Source organism: Echinops telfairi, unplaced genomic scaffold (genome assembly GCF_000313985.2).
Source record: "Echinops telfairi isolate 266 unplaced genomic scaffold, ASM31398v2 ScPeMD7_22;HRSCAF=79, whole genome shotgun sequence".
Classification (NCBI taxonomy): domain Eukaryota; kingdom Metazoa; phylum Chordata; class Mammalia; order Afrosoricida; family Tenrecidae; genus Echinops; species Echinops telfairi.
Genome location: NW_022103919.1, coordinates 1,947,076 through 1,963,644, shown reverse-complemented (window position 1 = coordinate 1,963,644; position 16,569 = coordinate 1,947,076). Strand labels below are relative to the sequence as shown.

The 16,569-nt window shown below is 40.4% G+C and overlaps 1 protein-coding gene and 1 pseudogene across 1 annotated transcript in view; one reads left to right on the top strand and one right to left on the bottom strand.

The window, feature by feature from the left end:
• Window positions 1-16,569, bottom strand: part of RALGPS1 (Ral GEF with PH domain and SH3 binding motif 1) — a 353,981-nt gene that overhangs the window by 175,380 nt on the left and 162,032 nt on the right. Inside the window, exon 7 of the mRNA XM_045288509.1 lies at window positions 12,191-12,317. Within this exon, the coding sequence (XP_045144444.1) occupies window positions 12,191-12,317 (127 nt within the window). The remainder of the gene's footprint in view (window positions 1-12,190; window positions 12,318-16,569) is intronic.
• On the top strand, window positions 6,511-7,141 carry LOC105979584 (annotated as a pseudogene).

The window sequence follows — 16,569 nt, the reverse complement described above, 5'->3', positions numbered from 1 at the left end:
CAGGCCACTGAAGGGATAGGGCAGTTATCTAGTTCAGTTATCGGTTCAGTGAATTTTAACAGAAGATTTGGGAATAAGAAGAGTCACTATAAAATTTGTGCCTCCAGTTCTGAATGACCAGCAAAACGAGCATCTACTGGAGACATGCTGTGCTTTGAAAGAACAGCTGTGAAGCGACCCAGACTTTTTTCTCCCCAAGGTCATTACTGGTGGTGAGACATGGTGCCATTCTTCAAACCCGGAAAGCAAACATCAATCAAGCCAGTAGAGGACACCATTGTCACCTCACCCAAAAGCAGTTTGTCAAGTGAAAGCAAAGATCAAGACGATGCTCATTTGTTTTTTTGATCTGAGGGGAATATGCATGTGGAATTTGTTCCACCAGGTCAGACTATTAATCAAGCTTTCTATTTGCAGGTTTTGAAAAGAGTGGCAAAAGTGTGTGACAAAAAAGGTCTGATTTGTGGCAGACGGGGGACTGGCTTTGCCACCACCACAATGCACCTGCTCACACTGCCATCTCAGTGCACCAGTTTTTGGAAAGAAAACAGCATGCCTCTCTTGCCCCATGCACCTTACTCACTTGACCTCCCTCCAAGCGACTTCTTTTTGGTTCCGCAAATGAAGAGGGACATGAAAGGACAATGATTTGGCAAAGTAGAAGAGGTGAAGAAAAAAAACAACAACGAGGGAGGTGCTGTCAGCTATCCAAAGAGATGAGTTTGAAAAATGTTTCCAAGAATGGAATTGCAGATTTGACAAATGTATTAAATGTAGTGGAGAGTACTTTGATAAGGTTGTCTTGTAAAAAAATTTAAATTCATAGCTTTGGGGGGGGGATCCTTTTTTGGGGGTGGTACCCCTTATATAATGATTAAAAGGTCAATCAAATAAGAGGATAGAGCCATAATAATATCTATGCATCTAATTAAAGAGCCTCAAAATGTGTAAATCAAACTTAAACAGAATAAAAATGAGAAAGAGACAACTCCACAATAATTGTATGAGATTTTAAAACACACCACTTTGATGAAGGGTAAAACAATCAGAAAGAAACTCAAAGACATAGAACTTAAACATCAAAGTCAACCAACTTGACTTAGACATATAAAACAGCATAACATACATTACTTTCCAGGGCATGTGGGACATTTTTCAGAATAAACTGTCACAGAGCAAACCTCAATACATTTTAAAACATCAAAATACTACAAAAGTATCTACTTAGATTACAATACCATAACATTATCTATCAATCATAAAAAGATCATGGTAAAAAAAATCAGATACATGGGAACTGAATAGCACTCTACTTAAAACTACTAGATAATAGAAGAAATAAAAAATGAAAAATTTTAAATGGCTTAAATTTAATGAGAATGAAAAAATAACATTCTAAAATCTTTGGGAAACAGGAAAAGCAGTGCTCAGGTCAATTTATAACAATAAAAGTCCACATCCACAAAGAAGACGGTCCTTAATAGAGTGAGGGGAAAACGTGGAAGAGAAATACAAGTCTTAAAAGACACAGGGCTGACTTATCGGATAGATAGATGGAAACCCAAAGACGATAGCCTTTAATCACCCTCAGAACTAAACTCACCCCCATGTTGGAATCATCAAATGGGCAGCGTTTACTCAAGGACAAAGTCCAGAGGGCTGAGAGAGAAGGGAACTGGAAGCAGGAGGCAGGAGGAGAAGTGGGAGAAGTGACAGGACATCGGGAAAATTGCAAAAGGATGAGCTGCAACAAAATATGTACAAATTGTTGAAGGTATCTGTAAACCTTCACTTAATTCACAATAAAAGGTTGTTCTTGGTGAAGGGAGACGTTGGACAGGGCAAGATATGACAAAGTACCAATTTATAAACTATCAAGGGCTCATGAGGGAGGGGGGAGCGGGGAGGGAGGGGAAAAATGAGGACCTAATGTCGGGGGTTTAAGCGGAGAGAAAATGTTTTGAGAATGATGTACAAATGCGCTTTACACAATTGATGTGTGTATGGATTGCGATAACAGTTGTATGAGCCCCTAATAAAATGTTTAAAAAAAAAAAAGGTTGTTCTTATTTTTAAGTTATTGATATTCTTACCATCTTTACAATTTAAACAGTACTTTGGAAATGTGAAAAACTCTTTAGGCCTGCATTCATAAATGGGAGAAACTGCATGTATCATTATTTTAATTCACATTTTAAAGACACAAAAATTCTTTTTAATCCACGTACATGAATTGGAGAAACTTTATATTGTTTTCTTAGTCACACAATGCATTGAGTATTTTCCCCTCTAACAGATAGATTACTTTGAAAAGATGTAAAACTCTAGAATTCCTGGTCATGTTGGGAGGAACTGAACATATTTATTCTCATTCACATGTATTATAAACTTTTTGTCAAGGAATAAAAAGTACACATTATAAACCATGTTAAACTCTTTTTATATCACGAATGGAAGACACCGTACATATATTTTTCTCGTTTTCAAATGTATCGGCAACTCTCCTGGTGTGGAATGCAATGATTACTTGGAAACATGTATAACTGCGGTGACGTCATGCATTTGGAGAAACCGGTCATAAGAACACTCTCAACACAAAACCAAGCCCTGACTCAGATGGCTTCCCTGGAAAATTCTACTGAACATTCACAGAAGACTGAGATCAATTCTACCCCAACTACTGCAGAATGTATAAAAGAAGGGGAAACTCCCAAATTCACGGTATGAAACAAGCAGAGCCTGGTACCAAGCTTAGGTAAAGAAGACTGCACTAAAGAAGAAAAGTATCGACCAACATCCCTCAAAAACACGGATGCAAAAGTTCTTGACAAAAGCACAGCCAACAGAGTCCAACAATGTATCAATAATAATAATAATAATAATAATAATAATTCATTAACACGTGGGATTCAGACCAGGCATGTTCAACATTGAAAAACATCAACACAATTCACTACATAAATTAAAACAAGGAAAAGAACTGAATTGATCATATATATCAAACACTGCAGAAAAGGCATATGACAAAATCCAACATCCATTTCTGATTAAAAAAAGAAGTACTCAAGAGAATAGGAGTTGAGGGGGTTCCTCAGTATAATGAAAGGCAGAGGTTCAAAGCTAACAGTCAACCTTAGTCATAACAAAGGAAAGAGACAAGGATGCTCTTTATTGCCACTTCTATTTAATATGGAGCTGGCCAGAGTAAGAAAGCAAGAAAGGAAAATTAAAGACCTCCAAATTGGCAAAGTAAAACCAATTTGAAGATTCTGCAAAATGGCAGAGCATAAGAGGAACATACAAAAGACCGTTGAATTCCTTTCCACTACAACAAAGAGGACTCTGAAAATAAAACCTTGACAACAACAGCATTTACAATCATAACTTAAAAGAGGAAATATTCAGGAGTAAATCTCATCAGAGATACAAAAGACCAACCCAAAGAACCCTCTGAGCACTATTCTAAGAAACCAAGAGAGCGCTACCTAAATCAAAGACCAGAACATGCTCTTGGACTGGCCAACAACACCATAGAAATTCCAGCACTGCCCAGAGCAACCTGCAGATATCACATAATCCTGATCTGGATTCCATCATCACACTTTAAGGAGCTGAAAAAAATTCCATCAGCAACTTGACATGGAAAACAAAGACCTCAGCTAAGCAAAGCGCTCCTAAAGAAGAGTAGAGGAGGAGGCCTCAGACTTGCCATCTTAAAACTCCCTATGCCGCCACAGTAGTCAAAACAGCCTGGTACTGGTACAATGACAAATCCATAAGCCAGTGGAACAGAACTGGAAAACCCAAAACTAATCTATCCATACATGGAAAGCTGATCTTTGACCAAAAGCCTAAACCTGCTAGGTGGGGAAGAGCGATAGTGTCTTTGTCTCTGAACAAACGGTGCTGGCAAAACTGGACATCCATTTGCAGAAAGACAAACCAGGATCTACCTATCACACAAGATTAACAACAACAACAAATTCAAGATGCATGAATCAAAAACCTAAATAGAAACCCCCAAACGATAAAGACCGCCAAATAAAAAACAGGGACAAACTTAGGGGCCCTAACACCTAGCATAAGCATGCTATCAAACTATCTGAAAACACACAAGGAGAACATGAAGTCACCCTAGATGACCGGCACCTCCTCAAAATCAGACATGCATGCACATCACAAGATTTCCACAAAAGAGTAAACAGAGAACCTACAGCCTAGGGGGAAATTGGCAATGACATAATATTTCGAAACAAAAGGTCAAATAATCCTCTTTCACTTTTTGATTCTTTCCACCCTGTTTCTTTCCCATTTTTGTGCAATGTAGTTTACTGGAGGCCATTTTTAATTGCAGACTTGAAGAGTTTTCATTCACCGCCTCCAAGCTGCTCCAGGTCGCAGGTCTGTGGCGTCTCAGGCCCTGCATGCTTCCGCTCGAGCCACATCGGAGGAGGAGGAGGAGGAGCACGACAAATAATCCAATGAAAGAATAAACAGGGGAAATAAACAGACATTCACCAAAGGAGCTATTCAGGAACAACACACACATGAAGAAATGCTCACAATCCACTAAACCCCCCGCCCGTCATGGAGTCGATTCCAACTCTGAGGGAAGCTGAAAAGAGGAGAATGTCTCCCTGAGGCTTCCAGGCGAGAAATCTCTGTGAGAGCTAACAGCCCCATTTTTTTCCCTTGTGGGGAGACGGGTGAGTTTGAACCACCAACCTTGTGGTTAGCAGTCCAATGCTTAACTCACTGTGCCACCAGAGTTCCTCATTAGCCATTAGAGAGATGTGAACCAAAACAATAAAGAAATATTCTTTCACCCCAGCATTCATAGCAATGCTTTAAAAAAAAACAACAAACAAACAGGGAACAGCAAATGCTGGCAGGAGTGTGTAGAGCCCCAAACCTTCAGACCCTGCTGGTAGGATGGATTGTACAGTGGTGCATGCTCTGTGAAAAATGGTACCTCACTGCCTGTAACATTGGAAATAGGACAGAAATCCCACACACAACAGGTCCCTTTTCCTAAAGCCAAGCCAGGAATAGATATGTGCACATCCATGTTCATCACAGCACTCCTCACAGGAGCAGAAAGAAACCACCTAAGTGGCCTTAACAAGCAAACGCGTCACACACATGATGAAACACTACAAGATGTTAAAGAATAATGATGCGTCTGTGAAACACCTCATACCGTGGATGAGCCTGGAGGATTTTATGCGAATAAAATTGGTCACATACAGACACATATTCTATGAGGCCACAGTATAAAACTATAAAGTGCCAAGAAAGGTTTCGCACACAAAGAAACATTTTGGATGGTTGCTAGGATTCGGGAGGGCAAACAATTAACTGGAACGTGGGCGCATCTTAGTTGTGGTGAAGAGGAGGCCGTGTATCCTAAGGGGAGGTGAGCAAAAGCCATTCCAGACAAAGACAGACACTGGGAGGAGTACAAGAATTAAAAGCAATAGAAGTAAACACTATTATATACACAGTCCTAAAATAACAGTAATAAGAACAATCTAAAAGCAGGTATACATAAATAGGCATGCAAATGAGATCAGTGCTAGAAGGAGAATGGGTCTATACCCAGGACAGAGGATGTTTCTACTGAAATACTCACAAAAGTTAAATATACGCATAGATAGTCATAGAGTATACAGGATGCAAAGTTATAAAAACTTCTCAGCCATAATCAAACACCTTGAGGAAATGAGTTACTGGGCATAAGATCTCAGGAGCACAGGCTTGGAGGACATTGGTCAATTGGCAAAACCACCTACAAGAAAATGGTGCCTCTGACTTTGGTGAGAAGAGAAAAGGTTCTGAAAAGCAGCCGCGGTACAGCTAGTAGTCTCTCCCCATCCAGAGCAAAGAAGAATGCAGAAAACCAAAGACCCCGGAAAGCAATCAATCCAAAGGGCTAAAGGACCGTGTAAATCAGCCTCGTGACCACAAGAACGGAAAGTGCCCAGCTACCACTACTAACAAATAGCTCTGAAAGAAAACATACTAAACGGCCCTAGAAAGAGCAACAAAAAATATGGATCAAAACTCACAATCATTAAAAAAAGACGAGGTGTACTGATTTGACAGAGGCTAGCAGACACCCTAGGATGATGGTCTTTAGTTACCCTTCAGGACTGGAACTGATCTCGTACCAAGAGTTCAATTTTCTGCCATACAATAGTCAGGCTATTCGGTGAGGCAAACAATTTACCACGTGAAATTAAATCTGCCCAATGACAAAATTCAGAGGGCAGGAAGAGTTAGGAGAAAAGGAAGCATGGGCCCGCCGCTGTGCCCCCTCTCCGAGGCTGGGGTCCTCAATGCGTCCGAGTGCGTCTAACGAGAGCCTGATAGAAGCAGAACAGCTGTAACCCCCTCTAGGTTCTGTGATGCCACAGACGCTATGTGGGAGGAGAAATAGTCGGGGTTGACCCTCAGTTGAATCTGGGGCTCACACGCTCCTAATCCCTCGGGCCCGTCTTAGCGGAAGAAATGAGTGGTAGATTGGCCCCAAGTAAAAGTACAGTAAATGTTTCCAACCTTCCCTTTTCCCTCACAAACAATGACACATACTGGATATTTTCCAAATATGGTAAAGTTGTAAAGGTTACTATAATGAAAGATAAAGACACCAGGAAGAGTAAAGGGGTTGCATTTATTTTATTTTTGGATACAGAATCTGCACCCAACTCTACCGGAGCAATTAACAACAAACAGTTCTTCGGTAGAGTGATAAAAGCAAGCATTGCTGTTGCCAATGGAAGGGCAGCCGAGTTCATCAGAAGGCGACACTACTACAACAAAGCTAAGTGTTAGGAAGGTGGGGAAATGGTCATTGAAGTTATGCCTGTCCTAAAATATGCTTGGAGAACGTGAGCCTCCCAAGAAGAAAAAGAAAAAGAAGAACATTCCTGAACCAGAAGGACAAATTGAGGAAGCGGAACAAAGTGATGATGACGGGGAAGGGCCTGCTCTTGACGGTCTCGCCAACCAGCCAGAGTCGAAGAAGAAGACAGATGGAACCCGTTCAGAGCAGCCTTCAACACCGGATGATCCGAGACGCCCGAGGACCAGGAAAAGCACATAGTCCAGTGAGGAGGAGGAACTGAGTGACTGCAATTAATATTTATCCTGTAAATACCATGAGAATGTTGTAAAATCTTGGAGTACACTGTTCAGTTGCAAACTAAAGATTGCTTTTAGAACTTTCAGTTTAAGAACACTTGCTACCAAATAAATTTTCACTATAAAATAGTTCATAGCAAAGTGAAAATAACCTTACAGCATCATGCTTCTATCTTACCCTAGCAGAGTAATAAATATCAAGATTTGTTAATAATTCTTAAGTCTGAAAATATTATTTTAGGAACGTGACTGTCTCCCCGAGAGAGAAAGTAGACATCACAATGATTTATTAGGGAGGCTGATGTATTTAGGTGGCTATATTCACATCAGAGTGGTTTGCATGAGTGCTTTTGAAATAAGTTATATGTTTAAGACAAAACTTTCCTAAAAAAGTGAAAAGATGGAATGGTTTCTTGTTATTAAACATCAGTAAACATTTCAAGAGAATTTTGTAGTTAAAAGAAAAAAAGGAAGCCTGGAAGCAGGAAAGAGTAGAAGTGGATGAGTGATACTAGCTTGTGAGGATTGTGATTAATGAATGAAACAAATGAGTGGAAAACAACTGATTTACTCTGCAAACCTTCACTTAATACACAATAAATAGTTTTATTGGGCCAATTCACTTAGTGACCCAGAATTCACAAATGGCAGTGAGCAATTCAGCAGCAATCATGAGTGCTCCTGATAACCTAAAGAGTAGAAAGAGAGGGCGGTGTCAAGAGCTTAGAGCTTCACGGTGGCAACAGGTGGAAATAACCCAAGAGTCCATCAACTTATATGGGTAGACGAAATTTTGGAATATAAAAGAATAAAAGATTACTCAGCCATAAAGAGAAATGAAGGTCTGATACATGCTACAACATGGATGACCTTGAAACATTTTTTTTTAATTGTCATCAACTTAATGCTGACTCATAGCAGCTTTATGTGTGTCAGGGTAGAACTGTGCTGCATCAGGCTTTCAAAGGATGATTTGTCCGATGTAGATTTTCAAGGCCTTTTTTCCAAGATACCTCCGGGTGGACTCAACCTCCAACCTTTGGGTTGGAATCTGCTAAAAGACAAATATAGTGTAAGCCCACCTACATGAAATATCTATAGTAGTTAAATGCATAGACACAAAAGCTTTTTGTTGATTACCAGGAGCAGGTTGGAGAAGCGAACAGGGAGGTTTTGCTTAAGAAGCATTGTATTTCTATTCAGGATGATGAAAAATTGGAAAGAGACAGTTATGATGCTTGTACAACATGGTAAAGATAAGTAGTGTCACTGAACTGTTCACATAAAAATAGTTGAAATGGCAAATTTTTTTTGTTATATATATTTCCCTACAACACAACAAAATTAAAATTAAAGAAAACATCAAGATTGTACCCAGAACATTTGGACAAAGACCTGGCTCTGCCCATTTCCAGTTATATGACCCTGGGCAACCTCTCAGCACCAGCTTCCTCACTGAGCTATTGTGAGCATACACTGAGATGATGCATTAAAACACTTAGCAGTGGACCAGGCACAGAGAAAGCAGACAATAAATGACAGCTCTCCGACTCATTATGATTAGAGAGAAGAAACGATCCTAACACCGCTGGGGCACCACGGTTAGCTGCGCCGGAAGCAGGGAGTGGACTGGGCTAGCCTTTACTCAAATAATATTCATCTCATCTCTCCACTCAGTATAGCCTCGGGCAATAATGGAATGGGAATATTTTCTCCATATGTGGCTCTGAGATGGGGCTTTGACAGATACCAAGTAGAAAGACAATATGTGGTGGTGAGTCTTCAGAAGAGGATTAGGAAGTGACAAAGAAGTATGGAGAAGAAAATGGCACAGAGTGACATTCATTGCAACTCAGTAATATGGGCTAAAACTGAACAATCAGTTTATCAGCAAACGTAAAAAGGGTATGCTGTCCTATTAACACGCACAATACCAGGCTGCGTTCAAAAGCAAATTCCAACTAAATGCTGTTTGTGAGGACACAACTCAAACAAAGCCAACATTGAAAGCTAAACTACAGTAAAATATTCCTGACATAAATGAAAAGAAAATATAAACTGGCAGTTGAAGAAATAATGTTATATACAGAAATAAAAGCAAATAACGAATAAAACCAAGATATTTCATAACGAACTTTAAGATGTCAAAAACATCTAGCTTCCAAAACATTTGAGATTTGTCTTGTAGCTTAATAAATGATCAATTTATATAAATGAGTTCTATAAATAAAGTGACAATGTCTCAAATTACTCTTACAATTACAGTATTGTGATATTTAAATTACTGATTTTTGACAACTTAGTCTATCATGGACAGAAAGATGTACAGAGTCCCCTCACACTTCTAGAAAGCATATACATGTCACATATTCTGAATCAATGTAAAAAATTTTTTAAACAGTGACAAAACTATTTTCTAAAGCCAAAGCCCCTCTCCCATAGCAGCTAACAGGTTGAAAGAATCCAAAGGCCCACCAGCCGGTGAACGAGTGAACAAACTATGTTCTGTCCACCCAGGAAACCTTACTGAGAAGGCGGGAGGGGTACGTGCTACCACAGGCGTGAACCTTAAAAGCATGATGCTAAGTGAAAGAGGCTAGTCACAAAAGACCACGTGCTCCATGACTCGATTTATATAAAATGTCCAGAATAGGCAAATCTATAGGAACTGAAAGCCATTTAGCTTTTGCCTGGAGCTGGGCAGCAATGGGATAGGGAGATCGAGAAAAATTGATGGTGGGATCTGAGTACTTTGGGGTGATGAAAATGTTATACACTTGATTGTTAGTGATGGGTGCACAATTCTGTGAACATACTTAAAACAACTGAATTAGACACTGTAAATGGATGAATTCTATTATACACAAATCATATCACAATAAAGCTGTTCAGTAAAACCTCAAAAGGCCCATATTTGAAAATTTTAAAACTCCAACTTAAATTATATTCAAATAAAAGAAAAACTGAACCAAAACTACAGAATATTAAAAGAATAGCACTCAGCCCATTATATTAAAACATGTAAGGGGCCAAAAAGCAACAATTAGACAAAAATGCATGACCCTATTTTAATTCAACACAAGTAATTAGCAGAATAACAAGAAAAAGAGAAAAATCCCTTATTCAACTGAATTTAAGATGTCATGTCATCTATTAAGATGTATCCTTTCGTGTAGCTCTAGGAAACACTGCTGCCAAGTGAGAAATGCTATAAGTCTTTCTTAGCATTTGAAAGCTTCATCCCAGTTTCAGAGATGTTAAATATAGGGAAGGGGGGAAAAAGTACATCATAAAACTGAGTTATATAGCAAATTAGAAAGATGAAATAAACATAAGCAAATTCAAGAACCAATTAAAAAGACTAGTAGGAAAACTTCTGGCATGGTAAATTAAAAAAAGGAAAGTAAAAACAATCGTGCAAAATATTAGGAATGCAAAAACAAATATCATGTACAAGGAGATTAAAATTTTTAAGAATACTATAAAAAAAACTCCTCGAACTCAAAGAAACTCCACTATACTAATAACTTTCAAAATCCTGGGTTCAATAAGACAATTTCTACTAAAAAAAATTTCTAAATTGAATTCCAAAGAATTAGAAAATATAAATATATAATGTTTATGGAAGAAATATTTTAAATGATCAGAGATGCCACTCCAAAAATATACTGGGTCCTTGAAATATTAAGAGTGGGTTGCTTTTATGAAATCTTATTTCCCTTGACATTCAAAACACTTTGATTTAGTGTAGTCAAAAAGAAGAGAGAAGCATTTTTCACAAAACTGGCATAGCTCTGACACAAACTACAAGTAGTTTTAACCATCAAATCTGCACAGATTAAGAAAGAGGAGAGGGAAAAAGCCAGGAAAATACTCAGTACTTGTGCAAATAGGAGGAAACAGGCATCTCATCCACATGTAAATCAAGCATGGCCCAACCTACCTAGCAAGCATTTTGAAAACATACATCAAAACGCATATGATTTTACCTAAGTAATGTGTTATCGCACTTCTAAAAATTTAGCATACGTTAATAATTATATCGATGTACATAATGCACAACACAGATGCATACTGCAGCATTCTAGTGATAGAAACCTTAGAAACAACTGGGTGATCAGTATTAGAGAGAAGAGTCAACCATGACAAATCCATCTGATGGGTTTGAGTTGCAGGAGAGGGCATCACAAAGTTCATGGGAAAATTCCATTATCTTTTCATTACAATTTTCTACGAATCTCTGAAGCCCCCTTATACTTCAGAAACAGTTGTAAGGACATTAACTGTTCACTCTCCATTGTCATTAGTCACCATCAAGTGGTAATCTGTGTGTGCAGGGAAGAACGACTCCGTATTTTTTTCTGGAAGGCTGACCCCTTCCAGAAAAAGACTGCCAGGCATCTGGGTGAGCTGGGACCACCATCCCATTGGCTAGTAGTAGTCCAATGCATAGCTGGTTGCACCACTCTGGGACACCAACAAGCACGGTAGAGTACAAGGGTATATTTTTACATACACTAAAATAAATGGAAGGATATAGAGCTAAATAATGATTTCTTTCTAGGAGGGAGAATAAATCATACTAACCTCCTCCTAATCCCTTAGAATGAACATGCATTACTTTTTATTCAGAAAAATCAGCAGTCATACTGACATTCTTATTTTGGCAATTCTTATCAGATACATGAATAATACTCAGAAAACCAAAACAGAGGGGTTTGGTCCTGGGTTCCCCAGTTCAGGACAATGTGGGTAAGAGCTGGTCAACGTATTGCTACTAAAACCGCGACCCTTCCTCCTTGCAGGCCTGTGATTCGGCAGTCACCTAATAGAAAAGGCAGAATGTCTTCTGGTTCAAAGGCCTCATCTCATTCCCGTCCCTGGGAAGCAGCAACACAGCCTGCTCCAATTCAGAGAGCTATTCAATCACCTCCTTATCCACGGCCAATGCTGCTTCCTGAAACGTTCTCAACTAGAAACTAGAAAATCATGCTCCTTGACACAGAGTAAATTTCTCCAAAAATAATCAGGCAGCTCAGACTCCTACCTAGATAGGGAATGCTGGGAACCATCTTCAGGCTGCGGATATACTCCCGAGTCCGCTTGTAATTATCTTCCTTAGACATAAGGTAGTCCAATTTCTCAAAGGTGGTCTTGTCTTTTCGGTTCAAAAGCTGGAGAGAGAAGAGGATATATATATACAACATGAGAAAGTAGGAAAATACACCATAAGAAGTGAAAGAAAAAGGGTAACTGTGGGTGAAGGTTCAAAGGAAACCTTGTAAATGGCGTGTCTATAAAATGCTAAGTTGTGGGCACAAATAAAAGCTTTAAAAAAAAAAAAAGGCCAAAAGAGAAGTAAAGTTTCATGGCTTTGATTTTGTCATTTTCATAGAATCTCTCACCTAGAGATATCTTCTGAAGACACCAGTCCACAGTTAGAAATGATGCCAGAATCCCCTGCACAGCATCTACCTCTACTATAGTTACATAGACTGTACAACAACAACACGCTCAGAATGAAGCTCAAAGGCATCCAAGAGTTATTCCACAACAGCACTAGGTCTCTTCCTCCCCCACAGCCGCAGCCCAGCCACAGCTGCTTGCTTCTGCTCAACAAGCTTCCACTGCTGCAGGCCCTCGGGCCACCCCATGATCCATGTGTGCATGCTGTACACAGGCCAGCCCTCTTTCCAATTTAGGCTATCTCTTCGAGAATCCCTTCAGCCCATGGCGATGTCACATTTACACCAGAGTAGAGTATTTTCAAAATCATAAGATACCCTTCTTTTCTACATGTAGTTGCCCAAGAGGTGACTGAAGTTAAGCAAGCGCAGCACGACCAGGTATCCAGACCGCAGAAATTAAAGCAGCAAGATCCTTCTGCGATTGAGATCTCTGGCATCCAAAGCTGGTAACCTGCTCTCCAAGCCTTGATGCTAAGGACTCATGCTGTGATGGCTCTGTGAGTTCCAGGATAAGACCTAGCGACAGAACATGGCAACAATGCCCCTGGAATAAAATGGCATCAAGGACAGGCGTGTAGGCTGAGAGAACAGAAAGGAAGCTGTGAAAAGAAGAGGGAGCTCACTGACGGAGGGAGGGATGGCTGTGGCCCAGCACGTGGCTGATGTTGGGACTTCCTCCAAGTGCAGCTGCCAGGACCCAATGCTTCTGGGGGTTGAGACAAATGGAAATGGAAAAGGAGTCCAGGTCTGCCACTGAGACCCAGCGGGCTGTGTAGGACCTAAGCCAACAGGCCAGTGTTCACCAGCCACGTCCCACAGCAGAGAGAAGGGGTGCAGGGACTTCTCAGCACCAGGGAGGCAGGCGAGCTTCCCCCTTGTACTAAATCAACCTGCCTGGGGTTCTTCAGTAGGATGGACAACTTCTTATCTGACATTTCATTTTGTTTTTTTGGAGGAGCAGAGGAACAGATCAGAGTTGTGACTGCATCGACACGCTAGGTGCTGGGGAAATTGTCATATAATAATTAGGCTCAAATTCACACTATTGAACTCTTCTCATATGCATCAAAAGGGCCAAACTCATTGCCCCTTGAGTCAACTCTAACTCATAACAACTCCAGAGGAGAAGAACTGCCCCTGTGGGTTCCCGAGACTGTAACTCTCTACAAGAGTAGAAAGTCTCATCTTTCTCCCACAGAGCAGCTGGTAGTTTTGAACTGCCAACCTTTAGAACGGAATGGCAGGGGTAGAAGGAAAACTGATCTCCAAGCAATTTGGTTAGAACTCTCCAGTCACAGACAACACAGACGGCCCAACAATCACACTAAGTACCTGCAGGTCATTCTGCAGTGGTGCTTGGTGCAATCAAGACAGTGGAACTGCAGCCCAACCCAGTGAAATTCTTGGGATCCAAGTCTGCTAGTGGAGGATTCAGGCCATGCCCTAAGAAACCCCTGGCAGGTCCTGCCTGATTCCTCAATCCTCAGCCTCTGGGGTGGCAGAGGATGCAGCTGTACAGCAGCAGCTCAGTGCTCCTGAGCAGCCATGGCTTCCTAACCACCTCAGGAAGAAAAGCCCAAATAGGCTGAGGAAATTAGAAAATAAAGATCAAGCTTTTTCATTTCTCACTGAGCAACTCAGAGACATCAGGGCATAAATGCTACACAGACAGCGACTGCTAACTGGCTCACCAATTCAAAACTGTTATCCGTAACATTAGTGGAGAGGAAGAAACAACACCTTCCATTTGCTATTTGTAAAGTTAAGTCATAAACAACAACTCTTCTTCACGAAGCCCAGGAATACAGATAAGCGAGGAGGTCAGGGGTGGTGTCTTACTTTCAGGTTAATGAGCTCAATGCTTAAGTGATTTGTCCAAGCCCTTGGGGCACTGGACTCAATATAAACAAACAAACAAACAAAAAACTTTACACACATATATATTTAACAACTGAGACGTGAAAGAGTTGAGCTGAAACCCAGATGGCAGTGAATGCATTACTGAAGATGGAGGTATCCAGGAGAGCACAGTTGTTGCTGCTGTTAGGTGCCATCCAATTGCATCTGACTCATGGGACCCTGTGCACAATGGTCAAAACACCGCCCGGTTCTGCGCCAGTCCCACAGTTGTAATGTTTGAGCCCACTGTTGCTGCCACTGTGTCAATCCATCTTGATGACCCTCTACCTAACCAAGCATGGCAGCAAGATAGATTGTAGGTATTTGACGGGGGCATTTAAAGATGATGCATTTGCCAAATGAATACCCAGATCAGAATCGGATATCCTAGGTGTGGATGGAGGCCAGTTCTTTATTCACAGAACCTACAAACCTGTCTTATCTGACAACCACCCATATTCAACTAACGGTCAAATAAATCCCTGTGTTTTCTCACAGACACGTGGCTAAGCCATGTTGGCTCCAGAGCTCACACCACTGTTTCTTCAGCCCCAACTGAAATGTTCAGCCTATCGGGCCAACCCACCACATGCTTCTCTCCATGCATGGTACCACAGAGGCGATGAGCCTGTCACCAGTGTCCTAACACATGTGACCAAGATAACGTGAGGAACAGGGAAAGGGCCCTCACAGACTGGTATCAAACTAACAACAAGGGTTCTTTAGATAACCAAAGGTTACATCTGCATCCCTCCTAAATTCAAAACCAGGTTCATCCACATACTTTTCTGTTCATCTTGCCTTATCCACAGACTGCCTACCAACCTGCATCTCCTACACACACGTGCACATGTATTCAGAAAGCTTGGGTCTCCCTTTTGCTCCATTTTGTGCCTACAAATGAGACTCACAATGAGGTAAGAATTCAGACTTGGAATGGGAAAATTGCCTCCGCAATTCTTATGGAAACTGCTTTTCAATTTAGAATTCTAAATCCAGCCAAACCTTCAAGTAAATATAGAAGATAGAATAAAAAGAATTTCAATCATAAAAACTCAGAATACCTATATATTTTCCACGCATGCTTATTAAAAACTACTGGAGAATTTTTCTCCACTGAAGTGAAGGAATAAACCAGGAACAGACAGGAATGGCATACAGGGAACAGGGGGTCCGAAAAGGAAAAGTAAAGAAATGACAAATGAGTAACAGGTCTTTCAACAACCACCAAACTGATGTCAATAAATAGTGCACCCTTAAAATGTTGGATTGACAAATGTATGATACTTATTTTTATAAGAAAAAAAGACAGCTGTGGGTGGGAACTACTTATGCCCAACCAAACACTTTGCAGAATTTGGTTTCTTTCTTTCTTCTTCTTCCTTTTTTAAAAATATATGTTTGAAAGGAACTTGCATGTCTCTAAAGACTCCAAGCCTCCTTCAGTTTTTGGTTTCTTGATGTCGAGGGCTAGATCTTCTGAGAAATCCCAGTTAATTGGAGTAATATTGCATTCAGTACGTGTCTTCTATTTCCTAGTCTGTTGCATAGTGCCTGCGTCTTAAAAGCTCACAAATGGCCACCCAAAGGACAGCAACTGGTCTCCATTTACCTGGAGCAACAGAGGAAGAAGAGTCAAGAATGAAGAGAAGAAATGGAAATAGCTTGCAAACTGCCTTCATGAACAACTGCAATGAGACCAGAAGACCTTGATGGTGCCAGACTACCATTACTGAATATTTTGATCAAAGATTCTATAAAAATATCCTGATCAAAATGGGGGAAATGAGAAATAGAATTTAAAATTCTGATGCTTGTACAGCATTTACCCAATGCAATCCATCGCTTGGTCTCTTAACTGCTGTTTCCACAAGCACTGATTTTGGATCCAAAAAAGACAAAATCCTTGACAATTTTAATCTTTTCTCCATATATCATATTACCAGTTGGTCCAGTTGTGAGGATTTTGTTTCCTTTCCCTTGAGCTACAATCCATATTGAAGGCTGCAATCTTTGATCTTCCTCAGCAAGTGCTTCAAACTATTACCCTGAGATAAAT